Here is a 25,281-nt window from a genome sequence, read left to right as displayed (position 1 = left end):
ACACATACAAATATGTGCACATGCACACACACAGAGCTAGATCTAGTTCCCTACATCTACATCTGACACATAATTGGTGACTATGTCTTGCTCTGGCCTTGGCAGAAATATGATATAAATTGCTTTTCAGGAGAGGAAAAATCATTGGTCATCACTCCAACAGCGAGCAGTTTATTGAGGCACACGGCAGCTATTAACCTGCTATGGCCTGTAATTTATAAATGGTATTCAATTGTGTGTGTGTGTGTGTGTGTGTGTGTGTGTGTGTGTGTGTGTCTTTTGGAAATACTTGGAACATATGTCACTATGAAGGGTCAACATATAAAACACCCTGACTCAAACAAGAACTGAATGTGCTCACTAAGCTCAGCCACATTTACCCAGGGATCAATGTGTCTGTGCTGCTCCTGTAGCGGAGATGGATTCATAGTGATGTGCTACATCCCTTTTTACAACAGAGAAAAATAAATACCATAGAGTTTGGTCATACATCTTAACTCGCTGGCAAAATATACAGGTAGACCTAAACATAGCAACTGTTGCGATGACGAGGTGTGGTAGGAACCCCTGGCAATGCTTGCGAAGGTGTCTATCCATGCTTTAGCACGACTGGAGCTCTTTGTTTTCCGAGCGTTTTGCAATGTGCCGGGCAAGTGAGCCAAGATTGGAAAAAGATGACATGTCAGTCACATTAATGTACTGCGTGCTTTGTGGGGAGGACATCCATTTGCAGACGCACTAGGAGTACACAGACTGAGAGAAAAAAAAAACATTAAAAAATACACATATGCTTGCTGAATACACACATGTTCAGGAGAAGGCCTTAAGATGCAGTGAAACTGGAAAAACATGAGTGACGCCAGCTAATCCCCACAGCCAGACTGGTTCAGTCCAAAATGCTGAGCGCTTATCAGGCCCATCTTACTCCATACCAACACAAGAGGTCACAGCCATTTTTGTGTGAAACTTGGTAACTACAGGCAAGTGTGTTCACTTAGCAGCCGGCCCACAAATGATATGCTCAGTTCTCACAACTGGCCTCAGTCTGGATCTCTTCCACGCCGTGTCTCCAGGGTGTGTTCATGTGAACTTTGTCAGTGTGTGTCTGTACGTGTGTGTCATAAGTGTAGCAAGGATTACAATGTCTGCATACATGCAAGGTTTCTGTGTGTGACTCAACACTGGGTGTAACTACATTCATTTCATTGTAATGAAAGTAACTAGGCTTATCAGTAACTTACAAATAAATACACCTTCCAGAATCTGAATTCTTTTTCTTTAACCCCTGTTGTTCCATTTAATTTTCAGAACTGTAAAAGTAAAAACACTTTTAGGCATTGCACTACATTGCAAGTATGCTGACTATTACAGGACTGTTATGGGTGTACTTCATGTTCTATGTTCTTCGGTGCAAAATGACACACCCACTACGTCTGCCAATATTTCAGGAAAACAAACTTATGCAGTCACCTGATGCATCTGTCTAATGCTTTTCCAGAGTCACAGAGCACATGTGCAGGACACCCTGCAGAGAACTGAACAGTCAACGGTGGCTTCATACACGTCACAATGCTTTAAGTGTTTTCTCAAAGACAAAATCGTAGATCTGACTTCAGAATTACTCATGGATATGAGCCATAGCCCATGTTCCAAAATAACTTTCCCTGACACTGTTGTGCCCGTGCGTGTTATATTCTGTACGTATGTTACAGAGGAACTGTTTGCGTGTGGCTCAGCGTGCTGTGCATGCTACATGTGAGTCATGTATTTCCATGTATCTGCATACTGCCAGTGTATTTATTTTTTTTACCCAGAGACAAAGAGGCTAAAGGGAAATCCACACCCACATTGTTTTTGAAATATCTGGAGTGATTTAGATGTCTGCTGCTCATCAATTACACAGACCAGACATGCTTCTTTTATTTTTTTTAAATGAACCAATCCACACGACTCTGAGAGATGCAGATGAAAGATGGTTTTTATTCAGGAACTGCATATATTTTTGTTAAATGGAATTCCCATAGGAAGCTACCGAAGTGACACAAGTCTCATAATTGCATTTTTATTAGCCCGGGCTGCTCTGGTGAGAACACTGACATGGTACATGGGTGTGGCGCTCCACTAGGCAAGCTACCTGAGTGCAGACAGAAAGTCTAAGTGGGAGACTGTGTCTTCTGAAACACGAGAAGGAGCTAGCTGGGTGTGTTGTATGCTGCTCTTTGCTAATAAGAGAGCTAATAACAGATTTGATATCTTTGGAGTTTTGTGAAACTGGTGTAATAAAATAAAGAAATCTGTAATTATAAATTCTGTATTCTCCTGTTTCTAATATTAGTCTCTCTGATAATACACAGTCTGGCCAGCTGTTGAGTCCTTTCAGCACCTCTGGAGCTGTCTGTACTTCAGGAATTACAGTATTATATTTGATGGACAGAGGACAGTTGTGGGATAAAAACAATGACAGAAAAAAAACATGAGAAATAGAGACAGCAGAGAAAAATGGATAAAGCAATCAAGTTCAGCTCGTGGGAGAAAGTGGGACTGGGCAGGACAGAGAGAACACAAGAGAACAGAGGGAGAGACGGAGAAGGCAACTCATACTCAGGCCCAGCCAGCCGCTGAGCCAGTTACAGTAAGTGTCCTACCCTTACACCCGCACCATGCTCCAACCCCATCCCTAGTTCCAGAGTGGGACGGAGGGACATCTGGAAGCCATAACTGAGATTATTTACAACCACAGTGAGGTAACGACAGAAAAATGCTGCTCGCAGGAGAGACAGGAGACCGAGAGCGCAAGAGAGAGAGCAAGATAGAGAGAGAGAGAGAGAAAGAGAGAAAAGGCGAGAGAGAGAGAGAGAGAGAGAGAGAGAGAGAGAGAGGGAGAGAGAGAGAGAGAGAGAGAGAGAGAGAGAGAGAGAGAGAGAGAGAGAGAGAGAGAGAGAGAGAGAGAGAGAGAGAGAGAGAGGCTTTCCAGAATATGACATGAAGAGGGAGAATGGCAGAGAGGAGAGGAAGAAACCCGGGGATGGCCTTTCCTTCCATCTGACTGTGGTGGGACCGCTGGAGGGGGCGAACTTATCACACCTCATAAGGAGGCTGGGAGTTTTCCGAGACTGTGTAAACCTTTGCTGAGGAAGCGCTGCGTCATAAAAGGAGCAAATGATAGGTCTGAATAACTGCGATGGCCATATTTCTTTTTCCTGATTGAGAGCGATAGAAAATGAATACATATTTTACAAATGGGAGGTCGCTGTGTCCGGGAGTCTGACATTTGTTCTTTCTAAAAGTTAAGTACATGTACCAGCTTGCAGTTTCCTATGATGTCACATGGTCACAGGCTATTTCTAAATTATGCTGCCTGCCAGGCTGTCTGCTGCATTGCCTTCTGCCATTCTGAAATGGCTATGTATGTGACATTTCAGTGCCACTGTGTCAGCAGACCCCAAAAGCAACCCAAGCTGAGCCCACCAGCTGCTTATCATTTTCCCATCAACCCCTCATTCCTGACACAAGGTGCAACAGCTTCAGGGTTTTCAAACTTTGTCCATTACAGCTATTTACCTGCCAAAAAAGGGAATTAAGTATCAATTTACTATTTTTAGACACAAATAAACTTAAAAACTGTTCCAGGCCCATCATTACCTCATTTTTATAAACACAGGGTTTTGCTTGCTCTCACAGAAACAGCTGTCTTATTACAAAAGTACTTCCTGGTTAAATGAAGGCAAAATATAAATCCAACTAATTGAGGAATGAAAAAATAGCACACCAAGGTCATCAAGTGAAATATTCAAGCTCTTTGATTTTAATAAACTGGTCCTTCAAAGGGAAAGTGACTCCATGCCAGAGGCACTTCAAAAACACCGCCCTTTTAGCAATTTGACTGCAAGTAGCTTAAAAACATCCAGTAAATTACCTAAATTACAGATGGAAATAGAACCAGGGCTCTTAATGTCACAGCCAGAGGTTCTCCCAACAGATGTGTGTAAGGAGGCACGACCAGCTCCGATAAAAGGTTTTTCCATGTCTCGCTCTCTCATACGACACGAGCACAGCTGTTTGATCCCAACAGGCGGTGCCAAGGGGCAGTGCCAGTGCCCCAACACATATTTGACCATATCTGATGTATGTCAGCTATCACAGATTTGGGGGGTGTGCCGTTAAATCATTGATAAGCACCGGAAATTCGTGAAGGACAAACAGGGAATCTCTTACATAGCATGTAAACATGCCTTGGAGCATTAAATTGCATTTAATGCTAGGCTGCACTCCAGCGACACCAGAATTCCCAATGCTGTCTGTCTGCCATACCCCTCCCTGCCCCCTCCACTCCACCACAGCCAACCTCAAGTTCCCCTCAATGCTGTTTTCCTTTCACTGCCATCCCTACCCATTTCCCTCTCTTTCCATCTCTTCATCTCTTTTCCTACATTTCCACTCTTCCTCCTGAGTTATCCAATTTGATCATTTGCCTCAGCTCCTTCTCTCTCTCTCTCTAAGAGTTTCTTATTCTTAGACTTTTCCTCTTCTGTTTCAGTCAGCCTTTCTTGTCCTGTCACACTAATAAGAGGGCAGGAATGGTCAGAGGCCTTAAACTAAACAAGCTGTGCCCCACAGCATTAAACACACAAACAGGATGTTCCCAAAATATTAAGAAACCGCAAACACCAAAGAAAAGGGGAGGCAGGGCTTGACAAAACAATAGATCAGATCTAGTGGGTGTTACAGTGCATAGGCTGCTGCAGTGAGCATACACCCAGGCCAGCAACGTGAGAAAAGCTGCCTTGGAGGGGTGTGGCTACACCAGTTTCTGCTGTCTGTACAGGAAGTGTTCCCAGTACTTCAAAGAATTCTCCAAGCCCACACATCGGCCTGTTCAACCCACATCGCAAACAAGGTGATTTAGACAATTCTGTGTCAACACAGGCTCCTGATACCATCTGCAGATAAAGAGAGAATATGAAAGGAGCCTGCCAGGCCATGCTACCAAGCTTGGCTGGGTTTCCTTACTGTCTGCCACTCTGGCAGTAGAAGCACCAGGTGCTGCATTGTTCCTCTGCTGGGTATTGATAGTAACAGAACCATGGCTGCGATAAGCCTGCAGGATGTCAAGAAAAGGATAGAGCCGCACAATTCACAGTCACACCGATAATCATGATTATATTACACCACCGATATTTGCCATATTTAGAGGTTATATCATCATCTGGAACATTATTCAGTTCAGTGGTACATGTGTAGGCGTAGTGAGCAACATCTCCTATTCCGCTGGAGTTGGAAGGTTGTATTTAGAAAAGTGAGCCGGGCCTGGACAACACCACTCTAATCAGACTTAACTACACTCACACTGTTTTACTGGTTGTCATGCAGGTCATTCAAATGAGGGTGGGCAGGAATTATACCACAGCCAAACAGCCAGTTTGGCATGCACTGATTTGCATGGACTCATATCAGCCTCAGTATTAATGAGGGCACAAAGGAGGATTCACAAATGTATTTCATGCTTCACATACCTCCACATAAATACTTTTAAGTGCACACAAGAACAGCTGTTGTTGTAAATAAATGAGAAAGAAATCCTCATATAAAAACCATAAGGTTCACAAATGTGCACACTACACGCCATGCTTCTCGTGAAATTATATTTCCGCATTTGACCCATCCTTGGACTGTCGATCCTCCGCGGCAGACCAGGAGCGGTGGGCTGCCAGCTGCCAGCCGATGCCGGTGCCCGCGCCCGGGGACCCATCTTTTTTCGTCACCATTGGTCAGGTGGTGATCTTCTTGCATGTTTTTAGTGGGGGTTATTACGGAGGAAACCCCGGGTGAACACGGGGAGAACATTCAAACTCCACACAGAAAGGCCCCCTTTTTTCCTCGAGCAGCAGCACCAAAGGCATGGTGGAGGACACGCCACAGCGGGATTCGAACCGGGGACCTTCTAGCTGTGAGGCGACAGTGTTACCACTTGAGCCACACACACAAATATTCGTGTTATCTGAGCACTCATTTCTTTTGGGGGGCCCAAACGTCTGCATGGTGCTCCTTCCTTCCTTCCTACCCCTTCTTTTCATGATTTTCCCAACTTATTGGTACTTGTTGGCTATGGTAATGGTGCTAGCACTCCCCTACAATCATACATCATTAATTGTGCAGATTCATTGCAAAACACATAAATTTAACGGACTTTAAGTTGGCATTAGTGGAGATGGATAAAACAGATGCCATGTAGTGGACCAGTCCTGTACCAAAGAAGGATTAAGATTTTATATATAATTAGAAAAGTTGGCTCTTGATGTAAAACTAGATGAACAACAGGGACGTTTGCTTATGAAGTGAGGCGACACGTTTAACAATGCTCTCCAAAAATGATTCATTAACAAGTACTCAAGATATCAAAAGTACAGTGGACTTTTTTGTACTTTAAAATCAGTCCTGATTGGAATATCCAGTCAAATGAATAAGATGTGATGTTTGACCTGACTCCATTTCCACTTTGGAAGGACTCACAGGCTTTGGATGTGGCCACCTGAGAAACAGACACTGACAGCTGTATGAATCTTCCGCTTTTACTGCCAGCAGAAACACTTGCTGCTCAATACCAGGAACAAATGACTTTATGGCAGCCTCTAAGTGCCTTCACAGGCCAGAGCTCCCACATCAGCCTGAAAGGAAAAACACTACAGGGCGGTTACAAGAGCCAGAGCTAGGAATACCGGGCATGAGCTGTGGGAATGTTCAGCGACGCAGACAATATTTTCCAATACCGAGTATGTAAAAATCTCAGCTGGCACAGCGCGCATGCAAGAATGCAGCCATACCATGGCACCTCGTCAACTTCCAGCAGCACCTTATAAATTTCAAGATCAGTCAAGTCACCAATCACTTAAACAAAAGTAAGACTTTATTGCCAGTGGTCTTCCAACACCAACATGTCACAACATCCTGACAGATATTACACCACAAGTTTCCTACTGCCTTTTCTGGGCTCATCCTTTCTCTGATCCCCCCCGCCCCAACTGCCAGATGCCAGCACTCGTGGAAAATCAGGGGGGTTGTTACTATGCTACAGCCTTTTGCAGCTCGACTGGTACAGCCCAACACTGACATTGCACCATTTAAGGGTTTGATTCCTGTAGGGACCACCCATACTAGAACCACCCAAATAAATGAAAGCATCCTCTAGGCATTTGTTAAGACCGTTAAAGCAGTACTGAAGTGGACTGGAACAATGAGGAAATTTAGATGGAACTGGCAATGTCTAAAATTTCTTTCAAAAGAAAAGACAACAGAGCGGGAAGAAAGATGGACAGAGGAGCTTCAAGAGAAAAGTAAAGATCAGGGAGGAGTGGGAGGAAGGATTGTGTCAGAAAAGACTGAAATGTCCGTGACAGTAAAACTACACTGTCTCCTTATATGCATACAAAGGCAAAGTACTCATAGACTGACATGCTCATACACCTCCCCCGCCGCTGCTGTCACTGGAGAAAACACCCAGAGTACTTTACAGATGACCCAGGTCTTTTCTATTCAACATTAAGATGTGTTTGGCTGCAGGCTCCCTGTGGCGATATGTGTCATGATGGAAGTAACCCAAGATGTCTTTTATTGTCTGGAAACCTGCCCAGCTAGGTGTGCTCAAGATGGGACCAACAGGAAGGACCTGAAGCTATGGCCAGCATGAAGGAGTGACAGTGATACACAGAAAACCGGGCCAAAACTACATGTTTCCAAGTTGAGTACTTAAATGAGTGCTGAATAATTTAAAAACAGTACCCATAAATGTGACTGTGCAGTTAAAAATTGTTTTTGTAACTAAATTTGCCCTGAAGTCGCAGTGTGGCATGCCTCAATTACCTAACAATTATGAGTGATGAAAAACAACCCTGGAAAACCCCAAAAGCTGACCATAAAGTTACAGAGCGGTCAACACAAGGCAGATAACACAAACATTAGCAGCTAACACTACAATAGCACTAAATGTGGATGGCAAATTTGTTTTAGAAAAGGTCATAAACCGAGCTGCTGTGGCTACACAATTTCAGGGACATACACAGTGAAACACAGAAATGTTTGCAAATCATCATGTACGTTACGTAACCCAAAAAGAATAAAAATGTGTTCCCCAACACTACAACACTGCAACAAAGTCCACTTTTCCAATACAGGTGGTGGCCTCTCCTCTTACAAAGAATCAAGGGCAGGCTGTGAAGTGAACTGACACTGAAATCTGGAGAAAACCACTAAATTACCATTTGCTGCTCCCAAAATAAATGGAGAGGACTGAAGTGAAACAGCTATATATACACTTCCCCCTCTGCTGCAGCCATGCACAACAGACACTTTCTAGGCCACAACCAGTCGCCATCGCTGCAAAAAAGACTAGCTTGGCTACTAATTATAACCTCCAGAATAAAGGTGTTAGTGCTGGGACCTGAAACCAAAAGCATCCTGAAAATATGCATCTGGCAGCAGCTGGGCGTGTTAGGACAGGCCTCCCATTCAGAACAGAAGCAAGGTACACACGTGACCACTACAGAAAAATGAATTTGATTTCAAAGAAAGGATACAGTGGAAGGGCTAGGTTACATAGCTGTTTGGACAGGCGGAGATCAGATCAGGGCAGGGCAGGACCTGGCTCTCCTCCACGCTGTTATCATAGAGAAACTATCCATGTTTATATCACAAACATAGGAGACACGCACAGAAATGCTTTGTCTTCTACAAATGTTCCTGTTCCCTGCTCAGGTACTGGTCATAAAATTAGGCAAATAATCTTTGAAAAAGAACAAAAATAACGTCCAGAACAAATAGGATGATTGATAACCATCCACACAGCACTACATTCATACATTTCCATTTAATTCATCTAACTGCCTGACCAATTAACAAATCCATCCAAGAGTTAATCAGGCAGGGAAACCTCTAGCCTTATCCATTTAAGACTTATCCACGAGCTCAGGTCCAACGGTGTAAGCTTACAAGAACAAACAACGGGCTGTGCAGTAGCAGGCGGACACCTAGATAACAGTTACGAGACTAATGACCTCACTGATAAGCAGATTGAGTCAGTGTGGAAGGCCAAAGCGGAACGGCCCTTGTTTTGACGAGTACGTGAGACATCTAGGCGATCATACACCCACTCTCTCAACAGGCTGATCAACCACAGGCTGCACTTTGTCTGTTTCCACAGTGGCGTGCTGGACGTAATGCAGAGTAGCACCAACCACCTACAACAACCGTACTATCACCACACAAACTAAGCCACCTGTGACTTCAGCATGTGCCCCACATTTACAGTGTCATGCAAAAGTCTGACTGCCCTTGGTCAAAATTTCTGTTCTTGTGAATAGCTAACAGAGTAAAAGATGATTTCCAAAAGATGACACATTTTAATAGTTTTTCTCTCTTCCAGAACTCAGCTTGATCTCCATTGCTTCTCTTTTTATCTGTAACTAACTCAAGATCAGTCCATGTTCTTCTCACTTAATTATCCACAGGAAGTGCAATTTTCACCAAAATTTTGCATGCCACTGTAAATGGGCTAGTGATAACCTTGTTAAAGGTATAATGTGTAAGGATCGGCCACCCGCTGAAGGTCACTCCAAACAAAGAGGATGCAACATATCTCCAGAACGACTGTTATACTCTTTGCTGAAGCAATCTTTGGCTATAGCTACTCGCTGCTGTTAGCTAGTTAGCTCAGTTAGCTGACTGAATCTGCCCAGGGCAAGTGTGTGCGCCTGCTGATCGGTGTAGCAAGTGTTGGTTATATGTGGGGGGTGCCGCCATGAAACTGTAGCAGGGCAAACTGTATGGGAACTGCTGATGTTTCAGCTAGATTGCAAGTTTATTTAAAGGAACAGCAGGAGCTTCATTCTAAAACTAGCAAGCTAACTAGTGACATCTGATACAAAATTCAGACGCCTGAACAACTAACTGACTGACTGATGTATTTGGTGACATAATAAAGCTGTGTTTATTGGTCTAGTAGTCTGGTATCATCAAAGCACTAGACAAAACACAAAGCACAGCCTGTCACACTTTGGATATATCCACATGATGAGGTCAGTATGGGGCTGAAGTAAAAGTGGTTCACTGCATCGAAAGACTTTGGAGGATTGTATCTTTTTTTAAGTATTCCAAAAGCCAGAAACACAGGAGCAGAAGTGTAAGGAATATAGTGCGTAATGAGAAAAACTTCACTGCACAGATGACTGCACTTGGTGGTAGGCAATACAAACTCAAGCTAATAAGTGTCCCAGCTAAGCTATTTGCCCCTCTTGAGAATACCATTATAATAATAAATGGAAATGCCTCATTTACGCTATTTCCTTATCAGAGGAGGACTCGGTCTGGACTGAAACAGATTTGCACAAATAAGGCAATTTGAAAACAGATGGGAACCCAACAAAGCAATTGAGACTAAGATTCTAGCCACAGGGGCTGAAGCATATGGAAAGCAATTATTACCTAGTATCAGTAAATTAAGTGTTTTGGACAGAAAACTGCATCAAAACCTAATTATATTTAACCCTAGGTTCAGCAGTACTGATACTGAAGTATGAGTCAATATTACAGTTTGTTAATGAAAGACACTGGGGCTATCAGTAAGGAAGAAAGGGGGGAGTGTGTGCACATTTGTGTGAGCATGTTGCAATTAACAGAGTAGTGCTGTGCATAATAATGATCAGCAGATACTCGAAAGCTGTGTGATATAAATCACACATTTCTCGAATGCAGTGTAATCATTACATGTAACATTTGCTTTTTTAAAGGAATTTAAGCTATGCTAAACTGCTACCCAAAAGCCCCCCTCCCTACTGCCTACTATAACACATGAGCAATCAATAAACAGGAAGGATGAAGGAACAATGGCACTAATTAGTCTTATTTCAAATGCCTGAGGGGGGAAAAATTGGATTTGGGGGTGATGAAATTTACTCAACAGCAGCGTGTCAAATTGTTGTGTCTGTATCATGACCTTCAGCACAGGGAGGAAACCGTGTGAGGCAGCTCTCTATATATAGAGGTGAATAACAGACATGACTCAGTGGAAGACGACCAAGATGACAATAGGAGCAACCACAGGATTTCCCCCCACCAGAGACGTCTCAGGAGAGAGAAGAGGGCAGGGACAGCCGAGGCGAGCGGGGCGTGGGCTAATCAAAGCTCAAACATACAGAGGAACTTTCAAAAAAATCCATTTTTCGTGACACACAAATAGGATGTGCACAAACTCACTCTCGCTTTCACACACTTCCCCACAACCCACAAAAACCCCTTTCAAAACAGACACCACAAAACCGCTGAATCACTGTCAGAATGCAATAACGCTGAGGAGGAAACATGCTCATGAGTGAATGTGTAAACAGACTGCCAAGCGTCTCACAGGGGCTTCAATTTATCACTGAGAATCCACCCAGACAGCACAGTGATTCAGACCTGAGCTGGAGGACTGAGGGACGATCAGATCAGTTGCATGTGAGAGCCACCGGAGTGAATGACCGCCATTCAGGTGGAAGATGGATGAATGGTGCTGACAAACTGCTCGCCCATCAAACATGATTTGAGTCATGCATTTCTACTATAAAGCTGGGGAGGTCGGAACAGTGAGTACAAGAGACACGCACGCATGCAGCAGTGTAGATATACGGACAGGGCTTAAAATAGATCAGGACACCATCAAATTCGCCACCGCACCACGAGCCAAGGTCAATGCTGCATCAGTGTCAGCTATTGCAAGCAGCACTGAGGCAGAGGAACAAAGAGTACAGATAGATGAACTGACTTCAAGTGATATCTTCCCAGACAACAGAGAGGGCTTCTCTAATCTACTGCAACTATTTCAATTTGTCCCCTTCTCTCTCTTTCATACACACACGCACACACACACACACACACTCTCTGCCTAATTTCTCACATCTACTCTCTCATTTTCTAATTAAGAAGATTAAGCAGAAATGTCATAAAATACAAGTCTGAATGCTTATGTGTTCAGAGAAGACAGAGTGACAGGGGCAGAGGGGAAAAAAAGGTCACTAATGCCAAAAGGCGATTTGTGCATGTTGTTAATAAAGTTACATGTCGACAGAATGTCATCTTCACAACAGGCAAGCATTTGGGCACAGTTTGGATCTAGTAAGTTAATAATTAGTTGTGCATGACAAAAGTGTGCCCCATCACCCAGACAATAGCTAACATTATTGAAGTGAAGCACCGAACTAACCAGCACTAACAAATGAGAGCAGCTGACCAACTCACACTGCAGAGATGGATCGTAGACTGGGAATAAATAACTCTATCCCCAGTCTGTTTCCTTTTAAAAGACTCGCGTCTGCACAGTGTTTTGGATAACAGTCTCTTTCAGCTTTACTAATGCTGCAGCACAGACTAATCTCCACTACTGGAGAAACAATGTTTATAACATAGCAGAGCACTGAATTGCATCTGGATTTTATACACTTGAAATAACAAGCGCAAAGGGTTCATAGATATCAGTGCAGGGTTATCATTAGTGCTGTGTCTGATTGTGGACTTGGACTTGTATCACTTAACCTGTTCTGAATCTTAGAAAAATGCATATCAATATCAGCTGATACTGACTGACAAAATCTGGATATTTGTATCTGATTTATAAACTGCGCCAATGCCTCACTACTGATGAGACGTAGGGACAAACTTTGTGCTTGCCCTATTTTCCCGAATTGTGGGATTCAAAAGAGCCTGCTTGTGTAACCTGTAGGCTGCTGCAGCACCGTTTCGATAGTCTTGCTAAGCAGCTAATTTAGCCAGTGGAGTGTGCAGTCCTAATTTAGCGTGAACACATTCAGAGGGCAAATACCTGTCCTTCTCATTTGGCATGAAGTTCTCTTTCCAAGTATGACAGCATAAGACAGAGGATCAAAGCCTGTGTGTGTGCGTGCGTGCGTGCGTGCGTGCGTGCGTGCGTGCGGATGCAGCAGAGGAACTATATTAGGGATGCAACTCAGCTCTGTGCTGTCAGGAAGCTGCTGGACTGACTGTGCTGTCTGATCGACTCAGCTTCTGCACGTGTGCCTCTTCCGCACACGCTAACACAATGCAAACACACCCAAAAAAAGGAGGGGGACAAGTATGAACAACCCCACACACATGTACAATGCACAGTACTCCTGGAACATGCCGTACACAACACACACTCGCACGCCAACCAAGCCTCCCCTGTCACTAGGCAAAACTGCGATACAGCAGTCTGGGAGGGAGCAAGGGAGGAGGCAGAGGAGCTGCAAGAGGCAGGGAGGGGAGACAGAGAGGACAGCAGGAGAGCAAACAGAGGAAATAAAGGAGTGAGGGAGACAGAATAGAAGAGAGGAAAGGAGAGGGATGATACTGAGCCAAAGGGGGCCGAATAATCAACAAGGGGTTACAAGGCATTACAGAGCGCACAGAGAGCAATGAAGACTGAGTGAATAGAGGAGATGGCAAATTGAGAGTGACACAGATTTAAACCATAGAGACATACCAGAACAAACAAACAGACAGACAGACAGACAGACAGACAGACAGACAGACAGACAGACAGACAGACAGACAGACAGACAGACAGAATGGGGGCTGGTAGGCACCAGTGGACAAAGAGGCAGACCTGGCCTCATCTAAACAGTTGCTGTTCTCTCTAACATTGCACCTCTGCTCCAAATTCCACAGGCCGCCTGGCTATGAGGGGCTGGGGTCTGAGTCAGCGTTTTTTACTCACACAGCTGAGCCCTCTGCTCAAAGCAGCGAGGGGATGCGCTGGCTACGGCATGCGCAGAGGGACAAAAAGCAGCCACTGCAACAAAGGTTCGGAGTTCCGCCTGGCTTTTTCAGACTTCTACGCCTCAATCGTCAGCTGTGGTTACGCATTTTAAAAAGGCAACGTTCTGTTTCAAACTTAACATTCAAAAATCAAACAAGGCAGCAATTCTCAGCGAAAGAGAGCAGACAGAGACACAGCTGTGCTAAATGTGCTAAAGCTCATGGGAAGAGACAACAGAACAACAGGATCAGCAGAGAATAGGTGAAAAGTGGGAACAGATACCTCCGAAAACATATAAAACACAAATAAACTAAACAAATAAACATAATGTCTGTGTTAAAATGCCTAAGGCAGAGACAAGCGGAGGTAATCTGGACTCCCTGTCATCTCCCCATTTCACCACAGCTGGGGTTTCGTGCCAGACTGCCTCGCTGTTTCTCGGCTCGTCAGAGAAACATCCTGTGATAGAAACGAGCAAGGGGAGGAGACAAGGAACTGGAGGAGCAGAGAGCAAAGGGCCAGGGAAGATCACATGTTACTGTCTTCATCCATGTTATTTATGAACTTGTGCCCTGACGAGGCTCCTAAGGGCTTTGGTTTTTAGAGCAGCTAATAGGTTTCTTCCTGGGGCTGGAGACAGCGGAGGGTCGGAGGTCTCCTACACCCTCCTCTTTGAGAGGTTGGTATGAAAAAGAAACTCCACCCTTATTAAGAAATACTACATAAATAATATCATAGTGTGTACACCCAGTTTGAATTGGATCTAGTAGAAACTGTATTAAAGCCAAATTGTGTTTATAGCTGCTACCCAAACAGTCTTAGATTCCCTAATCCCCAGATTTAACAGTGGTTAAACATGAAGACTTCACCAAACTGTTCTGTCCTTCAGCATCAAAAGTGTATCTTATTATATACAACATGAAATACACCACTGGTGAATATGTGCACCACACTGAGCATTAAGCATAATAGCATCTGTTAACGTGAGACCTTGAGATTACACATGAGAATCTCTCACAGGCTTTGTGTTATAATGAATATAAAGATCAACTGTAGAGAGGTGGATTACGTTGTCGTGGTGGTTTAAAAGCTTTCTAGATTTTTTTTTTAATGCTGTGACTCTGGGTCCCCATTTGAATCCATTTTTAATGCTGTGAACCTGTGTGGTGTACTGCTGCCATTCTCTAAAATGGAACAAGCTACCAACTTTTCAGACTACAGGCACAACCGGCAAGTGTTGAGAAACATCAGCACTCGTCTGGAGTCATGTTCAATAGCGGCTCTGCTTTTAGCTCTGGTTTGGTCCCTGCCAGTGGGTTTTTGAAGGTTTCACAATTGCTGCTGGAAACACTGCTGCGAGAGCAATGAAAGTGAAAAACACTCACATTAAAGCTGGAAATCCAAAACCAATGAGTCAAAAGATGACTTATGGGGAGCTGCAGAGTCCGGTGATGATATCTGTTCATCATTACAAGCCCTTTCATGTTACAAACAGACATTTACAGTCGATCTATTGTCATTAAAAAATATCAATTATAGACACTTTAAGAGACAAAATTCCCTTTATTCCTTTAATCTGCTGCTGTGATTAGTATTGATTCCATATTTTATTATTATGAATGAAGAAAGGAAGGAATGTCTGTGCATTCCTTTTCAACTGTCAACTAAATTAGCTTTTGTTTACATCTTGCTCAGTGAGACCAGCGTGGAAGCAGTCTCCTTCACTGACACACACTACCAATTCAGCGAGTATGGGAAGCGACAAAACTATGCAAGCCGGTGCCTTCGCCAGTTGGCTGCGGGACCGTTTCGGCTGAACGGGTGGAGCGAGCGAGCAGCTTTCCCAAAATTCACCCTTTGACAACATAAAAAAAATCTGTGAGAAAACAATGTTGCTCTGTCTGTAATGTTTGTGTGTATTTGTGTGTGTGTCACTGGTCTAGACTTAGCTGGCAGATGAAAAGGAAGACTCGCTAATTGCTCCTCTGAGCTTAAGAGTCATTACAGGGAGAGCAGACCAGCATTTTTCCTCCAGTATGTACAAAACACGCTCACAAATGCTTTAAACTGTTAGTAGGAGCGCTTATGCCTCTTGTAATTTGACTAAAATCAAACTCATTTTGCACGCTAATGCCAGGAGCTTCATATCACTAACAATTGCTTGAGTAAAAGGACTGGTTGGGGTTGTAGTGATATGAATACAGACTAAATAGAAGCTATGCTGAATCCTAACGAGCAAGAATGATGGAATAATTTATGCTAATGCCAGTATATGGTGTGTGCTTCATGCTAAAATGGGTCCATCTTTTGAAAAGCTGCAGCAGGAAAGAATAGATTACAAAGGGGCCAAAATCAGCCAACTGAGCGGCTTCCTTTTCATTTGGTCTGTAAACACTGGCTGAGTGATGGACAGACAGCTGAGCAGAGAGGTCAGCCAAACCCAACTAACAGGCACTATGAGGGAAGAAAAAGACCAGAAAGACATGGGAGGATGAGAAGCAGTGAAGGTGAGGAAAGAGGAAAGGGGGGAGGGAGAGAGGGAGGCCATTTGCCAGGCTAATGACCTGCAATACAAGTGTGTCCTCTGGGAGACGGAGAAAGGTTGCCAACCCTTCCCCTGCCACTTTCTGATGACGCATCACAATCAGCAGCAGGCATTTCACTGCCTCCAAAGCTCCCAGACGGGTTGATGAAGGCCGTGCTGGAGATCGCTTACAGACATACTGCCTCCTACCTTCAGCACGCACTACACACGGCCTACTGAAGGAACTATTAAGCATGCAATTACCAGCAGACGGTTCATACTGAAGTACACTCAAGCGAGACGGTCACGTGATGCAGTCACATGGCTGACGGCCGGTCCCATCCAGCCAGTGGCTCCCTCACATCTCCACAAATGTTGCAGAAATAAATTTCCAAACAGGCAGATAAACTGATCTAAATAGGCATTTTCTTGCCTGAAAAAATATTTTTAAAATGCCATGCACAGTTTCACGTGTTACTCTGGTAAAAGGTCATGGTTATCATGGTCATCTTTGCGACCACAGATAACCCTGTCTACCTTTTAATCAACCATACCTCACTACTGGTCCACTTAGAATTTAAATGTCATGAACAAAAACTGCTGAATTATCTTCATAAGGTCTTTGCACTTCACACTACCTGAAACCACTGCAATAAGATTTGTGGAACATTTTGACCACTTTTTTTTTTTTTTATCTCTCTCGCAATTTTATGGACACCCAACAGTAAACTGCTCCTTTGAAGATGTAGTCTACAAATCAAATACACATACCTGCTTTTATGAAATCCTGAACAGCTGTATAATGTTCAAAACACTTACTCCTCATAAAAAAGGCACCTGCACCACTCCCATGTTTCAGGCACTTTAAATGACGATGTATATAATTGTTTTTACTTTTGGCAGGTTTGTTTGTGATGTTGCTGCGTTAATTTAGAGTAAGTGAAACGTAGAGGGCAAAAGGAGCTTAATAAAGTGTCAGTGGCTGCTGGACTGCTCCCTTCGGGATACTAAACTCTGATGAGAGATAGAGGACACTAGGAGAAGAGAGGATCTACATGCTATGTATGACTGTGTGTTCACTCAGGACAATGGAAAACACTGTGTGTGTATTTGGCTGTGCCACAGTGTGTGTGTGTGTGTGTGTGTGTGTGTGTGTGTGTATGTGTATGTGTGTGTGTGTGTGTGTGTGTGTGTGTGTGTGTGTGTGTGTGTGTGTGTGTGTGTGTGTGTGTGTGTAAGCATGACAGAAAGACGAAGAGATCTTATGAGGGTTCCAAGTGAGTAAACAGACTGTAAGTCAGTCTGTGTGAAAAATGAATCAACCAGCAAGGAAGTAAACACGCTTGTGACCTTGCACCTTACCAACAACAACCAAAATATTGGACACAAGTGAGCCACAGAGTACACAATAACACAATGCAATACAGCTGTCCCACTTCCTGGTATGACATCATGTTCCCGCTGGGTCTGAACTATCTCACTGAGTCCTTGTGGTTCCTTCCTGTACTCAGTGCCCATCGTAAGCACCGGACAGCCAGACAGGAAACGGCAGAACAACCAGAGGGGTGACAGAGGATATCCTGATAGAGTCCAGCCCATACAGGGTTTTAAGGTCCCATATTAATATTGGCATTCAGGTTATGAGCGATACAGATAACGGATTATTTTGCTGACTTGACATAGACTGCTAGTGATGCTAACACTTATTTTCCCAGTATCGTTCATATTTGAATTTTGATTTATAAGATGTGACACTTTCATCTTACCCAATTACTATTTATCTGCATGACAAATTCCTATCATCAGCAAATATTTTGGTTACATCATGTCTTAATGGATAATGGAACACACGGTCATAACCATAACCTGAACACAATAAACCGTTCCTGCCTGGTTTACCACTACTGAAAAAAGCAAAGGGCTGATCAAACTGCAGCTGCACAGACATCAGTGATCTCTCACAGTCAGTTAGCCTAGCACGTTTATTGCTGCAAGGGTAGAATGCAGAATGCACATGAAGCCAGAGGTTTAAAGTGCTGGCCTTTCACATAGTCCTGTTTGTTCTTGGTGGGGTGGAATGGCCTCCGAGTCAAATTTAAATGTGACACAAAAATTCTTCTTTGGAACTAACAAAACTCAAATTCTTAAAGGTGAAGTGGCAGCTTTTCTGGTCTGTTCAATAACAGGGAGGGAATCCAGTCTGAACTATGAGAAACCACAATAATAAGCGTGTGAGTGTGTGTGTGTGCATCTCTACTGTGAGTAGTGTGTGAGGCATGCTGCCAATGAAAGCCTTGCAGGGTGGAGCACACATCAGCTTCAGCTGAACAGCTGGCCACTGTGGGCTAACACTGGGTCTGGATTGAGAAAAGGTCAGGCTGCCTCCCCCATGTTTGCCTACTGCGGGCTGGCATGGCCGCTCGTTTTCATTCAGCTGCCCGGCAATCCGTTTCCCAACAGGGATGGAGATCAGGACAAAACAAAAAGCAGGAAATGATGGGAGGAAAGAAAGAAAACAGGATATCTATGAGAAGTGTTGTGTCCACAGAAACATTAACTCTTGTTCACAATTCCACTGTTGGTGCTAGAGAAACGCTGACACCACCCGGCATGAGCAATGGATCAATGTGAAACTGAAAGGATGATACATATAAATTAACTATTCAGTTCATGACTGACAACTGCTTGTTCTGTGGAGAAAGTCATATTCTTTGAGTAATATTGCTCACCCTTCATATTAACTCTAGCAGCCAGACAGACACAGACACGCTGATGTTCATTTCACCTCCAACACCTGATTACATTACAAATAAAGAAGATGTTGACATACGTTGGCAGGCTTACACTGAATTTCACAAGCCAGCTCGTAAGAGAATAAATACAAGCGCAGGCCTGAGCTCGTGAAGTTGGTAGACACTGTGGTACATGTGAGGTACTTTCCCATGTTCGCTTCTCCTTTGGCTGCAGGTCATGCAGGGGTCTCTATTTCAACTGAAATGAGGTCACTAAACAAGAAGAAAAGCAAACCCAATACAAATGTTTGTCTTCTTCTCTGGCTCATATACATTCTGGAGAAGAAAAGGGAACACCGCTGCACCTTTGTCATGGCTGAGCCACTGTAGCAAAGAGGTATACAGGCCTGGTGAGTAAGCTGCGATGATATGTCTTTTCTGTCAGAGCACACTGTAGCTGCAGAGGCAGCCTCCGAGAGGCTGACAAAGGCAGATCACTCACAAGCTGAAGAGGTCTAAGGTTACACGGGGCCCATCTTGAGCCATTTTTCTGTATCTAGGATTAAACTGTGTTTTGAGTATGTGTTAACGCTATCTGTCTGATCCAATCTGCTTCTTGTAGGCTACAGTAAGTCATGTGCGCACTCTGGCTCTGTTACTGATGATAAATAGGGGGCTGTAATGGCATTATATCACCTCTTCAGATAACATTTCTCTACTAACTGTCCAAATACTACAAAAGGTGTTGTGTGAGTAACAGTTGCGCTTTCTCCTCTGACCCTCTGACTGGATGTTCTGCCAAGAAAGAGAAAACATAGGAGTGGTGACACACCAAAAACTGTAACGAACAGGACAAGACTTGACCCCAATTACATGTTGTTTGTGTTGACGGCTACGCCAAAAAGGTGTGGTCTGCTATCTTGTGGACGTGTGTTATCACAATACTAAAACCATTGCCACAGCAAGTCATTTCATCCCTTCCCTGAAGATGGAAATCCACTCTTCAGTACTGTCTGCTAACGCTGCTCTAACATGTTTGTTTTTGACTGATGATGAAGCACATTCCAAAATACATGACTGTAACACTGCATCACAATACAGACCACTTAAAGCAACAGTTTGACATTTTGGGAAGTCAGATTAGAACATTGATACCAGATTAGAACATTGATACCACTCTCATATCGGTCTGGTAAATACAGGACTACATCCAGCACCCACTTAGCTTAGCTTAGCATAAAGACTGGAAACAGGGGGGAAAGCTAGCCTGGCTCTGTCCAGAGGTAACAGTATCTGCCAACCGGCACCTCTAAATCTCACTAATTAACATATGATACATTCTTGTTTGTTTGATCTGTACAAAGAGAAAAAAAATGACAAATTGCAGTTTTAAGTTATGTGCAGGACTTCCTGAAGTCTCTGTTGGTTGCCTGGCAACTTCATGGTGAAGTTACACATAATCCCCTGTGAAACAGCAGCTTGTGTAGGTACATTTTTTGTGAGGATTAAACAAAGGAGGTATAACATGTTAATTAGTGAATCCAGCAATTAGTCAGCTCCAATTAGCTCCATCAGGCGCTCGGTCAGTCAGGTAGAGTGTGGTCATCTGCTTTCTCCTCCGGCAGCAGCAGCTGGGATGTGTGAGTAGAGAGCCCGCAGGCTCCCCCACAGCACCCAGACGTGTCTCCGATCATGGACAGGATAGGGGTGTCATTCCTGGACCCTTTGGACGACTACGAGTTAATTCATCGGATTGGGTGCGGCACCTATGGAGATGTGTTCAAGGTGAGTGAGAACATTTCCTCATGTTTCCACCGCGGCTCAGACAGAATAAAAAAAACCTCCAGAACGTTTGAGTGCGTGAACAAAGCTGCTGTGAGAGAGGTTTTTAACCTCAGAGGATCCATCAAGACATGGACCTCCTCTTTGACTGCACAGTCAGCTGGAGACTGTCAACAAAATGATCACAGGACATTTAAAAGCCTAAAATTCTCTGAGGGATTTCTAGGAGATGGATCTAAAACGTGTGTGAGTGCTTGTCATCATGTCTTTCCATTAAAGCCCTTTAACCCCATCAACCTTGAAGAAGCCCGGCCCAGTATCTCCTGTACACACACAGCAGTGCCAGCCTGTTGCACCAGTTGTGCCAGAGGTTCATGTCTGCTGCAGTCTACCTTTTAGCCACTGGTGATGGAAGTGATCATCTGTCTTAGGAACAAAGCAGCACAGCTCATTGGGTATCCTCCACCAGGAGCCACAACACATGTTGGCTAGCTATCTTTCAGTTTGTTACAGCGGTGAAGATGTTTGCAAAGGCATAGTAAAACGAGGCAAGTGAAGCATTTGTTTGGACAGGGTCTCCCCCACTTGATTACTGTGGAGGTCAGTGTCTGTGGTGAGAAATCTTCAGTACAAGTCTATTTGAAGAGACAGCAACTGGTATTAAGACTCCCTTAGGACTCTTCTTTCAGGGTTACCTGATTAGGATAATGAATTTTGTTTACGTAACGTATGCTTCAGTGACTCCTAGGAACAAACTCTGCAACTCAATTAAATTAATTGATATTAATTGCAGAAGCTGGAGGATTCTCACACAAATCCCCCTGGAGTGGAAGACAACAACAAGTGACAACATGGGACCTTAACAGGACTATGACAGCTTGGATACATCTGCATGTTGTGTGTTGTGTCTGGGCGAGCTCAGTCAGAAAGTTTCTTGTGACAACACTGGGAAATGTCAGGATGAAGTCACCACTTGGCACCCAGGCACAAAGCACCTAATCTTAAAGGCCAGGCCACACCAGCATTGTTGCAAGGCCAGCTACAAAAGATGCTGCAGATCAGCTGGGGGCTAACAATTGGGGGAAACACTGATGATCTAAAGGAAACCATGCATGTGTAATGAAAAAACACAGGCTATGGTTTTCAGACAACTACCTCTTTACCCATTTGAAGACACAAAAATCACCAAATCCTGCTACTTCCAGTGTTTTACCATCAAGCATAGCTCCATTTTATGGACAGAATAGGTTGTCCAGATGGTGGCTGGTGGGGTAAACCAATTTAGCAACCACAGCCAGATTTCACCACCATTTGACTGATTTAACTTCCATCCTGTCAGTCTTTGACAGTGCAAGTCTATAATGGGCCAAACGGCTGCCTGTTTAACACTGCAGTTTAAGCACTTTCAGAAATAAAGAAAGGCAAAAGATGCCAGCAAATGTGCCAAACTACACATTCTTTCCATAAAACTCAGTTATAGCCTGCTGTATTCTTAATTTCTCTCAATCCAGGGCAATGATTTGCTCAAACTGCTGCGGCACGTCTTTCAGGGCTTTAAAGGCCAAGCAGGCCAGCCAGGCATGCTCTGGCAGCGAGCTGGGCCTCTGCGCCAGATAAAAAAAAGGTGAGTTGTTCACATTCCTGCTTCATGCACAAACCAAACCCCCGACGTCACACACGTACATACACAGTCCTTCTGCACAAATGATTGAGTTGTTTGTGTGTGTGTGTGTGTGTGCATGCATGTATGTGTGTGTGTGTGTGTGTGTGTGTGTGTGTGTGTGTGTGTGTGTGTGTGTGTGTGTGTGGTCCTCCTGCCTCCTGTGTGTTGTTTTTTCCTAACCTTGCTTTAACCAGGAGAGTGAGAAAGTCACAAAACTCCAAACTCGTCACCCAAAGCTCCTTTCCTGATCAGAAACTAGTCAAGTCCAGCATAAAAAAAATAAACTGAATTAAAACCTCTAAGGTGTGCAAAAGTGATCACTATGTCGACAAAAAAAGACTGCCATTGATTTTATCTCAATGTCTGCTAAGAGACAGCAAGGCTGGTTATCTTTCACAAGCTTTCACCTACACGCCCATACAAAGGAAAACAAACTGGCATGCAAAGCAGTCGTGAAAGCTAAACTGAGCCAAGGAGGGTGCGTGCAATGACTGACAGGGATCTACTTTATGTAAGAGTGTATTTTCTGAAGGATAAATGGTGGCCTGGAGGATGGGACATCTTCATGAGATCTTTCCTGGATTCATATCAAAACTCTGAGTGGGCCTGTTTAACATCTTCCTCACTATAGTTAATGTCCCTCTGTGTGTTCGGTTACTCTCACTGCCAACTTGGTGCCACCTCTTTTTTTTTCTTTACAACATATCTGTTTTTAGGGCACGGCTTCTGTTTAATGTGTGTCCTTGTAACTTGGACATGTCTTCATGTATAAATCCTTCCCCAAAACATATAAAAGCATTTAACTGCACAAGCATAAAGTGGCCTTGCTTTGAGTTTTAAGGAGGGTTTGAGTGAGAAGAGAGCAGGCCAACTGAGCCCCGCTGCTACTATAAAAGGAATGTGATGGGGAAGGGAGGGCCACTGCACCACCAACATTATTATCCTATCATCTTACCAAAAGACAGGGAGGCTGGATGCACAGGCCAAACAAGAGGAAGTAAAAAAAAATAAATAACAAGCTTGCTTACCCCAATCCAAAAACTCCAGGATATTCTTCTCTCTTCTGAGCGGGGAGTTGTTGCACTCATCGTAGAGGCACACCAGGATATCCAGCAGCGTTTCCACACTCAGGCACTGGCCGTTGGACTGAGCTGGCCCGTCCAGGATCAGCTTCTCCAGCTTCTTCAAACGCACCTCTCCCGACATGATTACTCCGGCTTGTTGGTTTCTGAACTAATGATGATGGTGAGGGAGGGAACTGAGCGAACACCTCCTCGGCCTGTTGGTTAGCGCAGAGGGGCCTGTAAAGAAGTTCTCTCACCTTGAATGTCTCGAAAATAAGAAAACTTTGAGTCGAGGGCAAGCCGGGGCTAATTCCTCGTTAAAACCGGCCTATTCATGATCTCCCTCTCGAGATCCAGTATCTAAGAGGTGGATAAAACATGTAGCACTTCCCCATTTTATAACACCTATCCCCACAGGGTATATACGAAAAGAAGTAGTCACAATTACAGACCCCGATTGCTCCGGGCCGGCTGATTTTAATGAAATCCCAACGTTAGCAGGCAGTTTTCTGGTCTTCTGTGTGGCTAATGGAAAAATAAATTGAGTAGATGCGGTTCAACAGATCCCCCTGAGTTGTTGTGGCAGATATTTGGGATTCTCCATTCTTGCAGCAACCCAAAAATGCAAGGCAGATCTGCAATGCTACAAAGCCCCAGCGCCCCTCCTCTGCTCCAGGAATGGAAGGGCGACACAGGCTTAGTTAGCAGCCTGCTAGGTTAGCTATTTAGCTAGCCAGCGAGCTAACGTTAACGTTACTTTTCTTCGTCCCTAAATGCCATCGTTGCCCCTTTTCCCAGGAGTCCACTTACAATATGCACAGTGTTAGCAGGGCTTCACTGAATTTGGCCCCTTTCGACAGTGCGGTTATTTTTCACCCAACTGGAAAATATCCCCTTGTTTTCTCAACTCAGTGTTGGCAGATATGTTCTTTAAATCCCATTCTTCGTCCAGAAACCAAATGTCTCTTCAGTTTCTTCACAGTTCAAAACGACGGTTAGTTCAGGAGTTCCAACAGCCCGTAAGTTAGCCGTCAAAAATGCGGGTCCTTTCTGAAGGTTACAGAGGAGCTCGTTTCACGTCAAGAGGAACGCTGTAGTCGAGCCTCGCTTATTCCAAATACGGGACACAGCCTAAACTCCCCCTGTCCTTTCCTTTGCCTTGCCTTGCCTTGCCTGCCTCCCCCGCCGGTCGGTCGCTTCTTGCCGTCTTTGCACAGTCAAGCTACCAGCAGCCTGCTGCCAGAGACTGACGACAGGAAAGACAAGCAAGTAGACAGCTCTATCCCTAACGCCGCGCTGGATTATGGGAAGCGGGGCCTGCTTGTAAAATATGAATGGGATAAAAATGGACGCTCAGCTCGCGACGCTGGTTCTGTCTAAAAACACACTTTATGAACCCTTGCAAACTACTTCACCTCTTTCTTACCAAATGAAGACTGTCTCAGCTGCAACACGACACGTTTCAAAGCCGTCGCGTGTCTAATTCTTTACAAGGAATGTCGATATTTCCCGACTTTCGCGCATGCGTAGAACGCCGAATCCACAAATCGGCCATCTTTGATGAGCTATAGCGTGAATCCGACCATTCCTTTACAGCTAGCAGCCTACCTCTCCGCATTATAGAGTCTCTGGTTGCTGCTGCAGGCAAAATCCCAGATCATCATCATGGCGCCCGTCACAGCATCTGCTGTGCGGAAGGGGCAGGGGTGTGTGGTGGTGCTGGTGGTGGGGGCTGT

The 25,281-nt window shown here is 44.3% G+C and overlaps 1 protein-coding gene across 12 annotated transcripts in view; it reads right to left on the bottom strand.

The window, feature by feature from the left end:
• Window positions 1–24,808, bottom strand: part of cdc42bpab (CDC42 binding protein kinase alpha (DMPK-like) b) — a 70,981-nt gene extending 46,173 nt beyond the window's left edge. For all 12 annotated transcript variants that reach the window (XM_070987775.1, XM_070987768.1, XM_070987773.1 and 9 more), the window contains exon 1: window positions 23,510–24,808. In XM_070987775.1, coding sequence (XP_070843876.1) covers window positions 23,510–23,687 — 178 coding nt within the window. In that variant the 5' untranslated portion in view covers window positions 23,688–24,808. The remainder of the gene's footprint in view (window positions 1–23,509) is intronic.
• Between the last annotated feature and the right edge of the window lie 473 nt (window positions 24,809–25,281).

Source organism: Chaetodon trifascialis, chromosome 19 (genome assembly GCF_039877785.1).
Source record: "Chaetodon trifascialis isolate fChaTrf1 chromosome 19, fChaTrf1.hap1, whole genome shotgun sequence".
Lineage (NCBI taxonomy): Eukaryota > Metazoa > Chordata > Actinopteri > Chaetodontiformes > Chaetodontidae > Chaetodon > Chaetodon trifascialis.
This window is presented reverse-complemented; position numbering and strand designations above follow the sequence as displayed.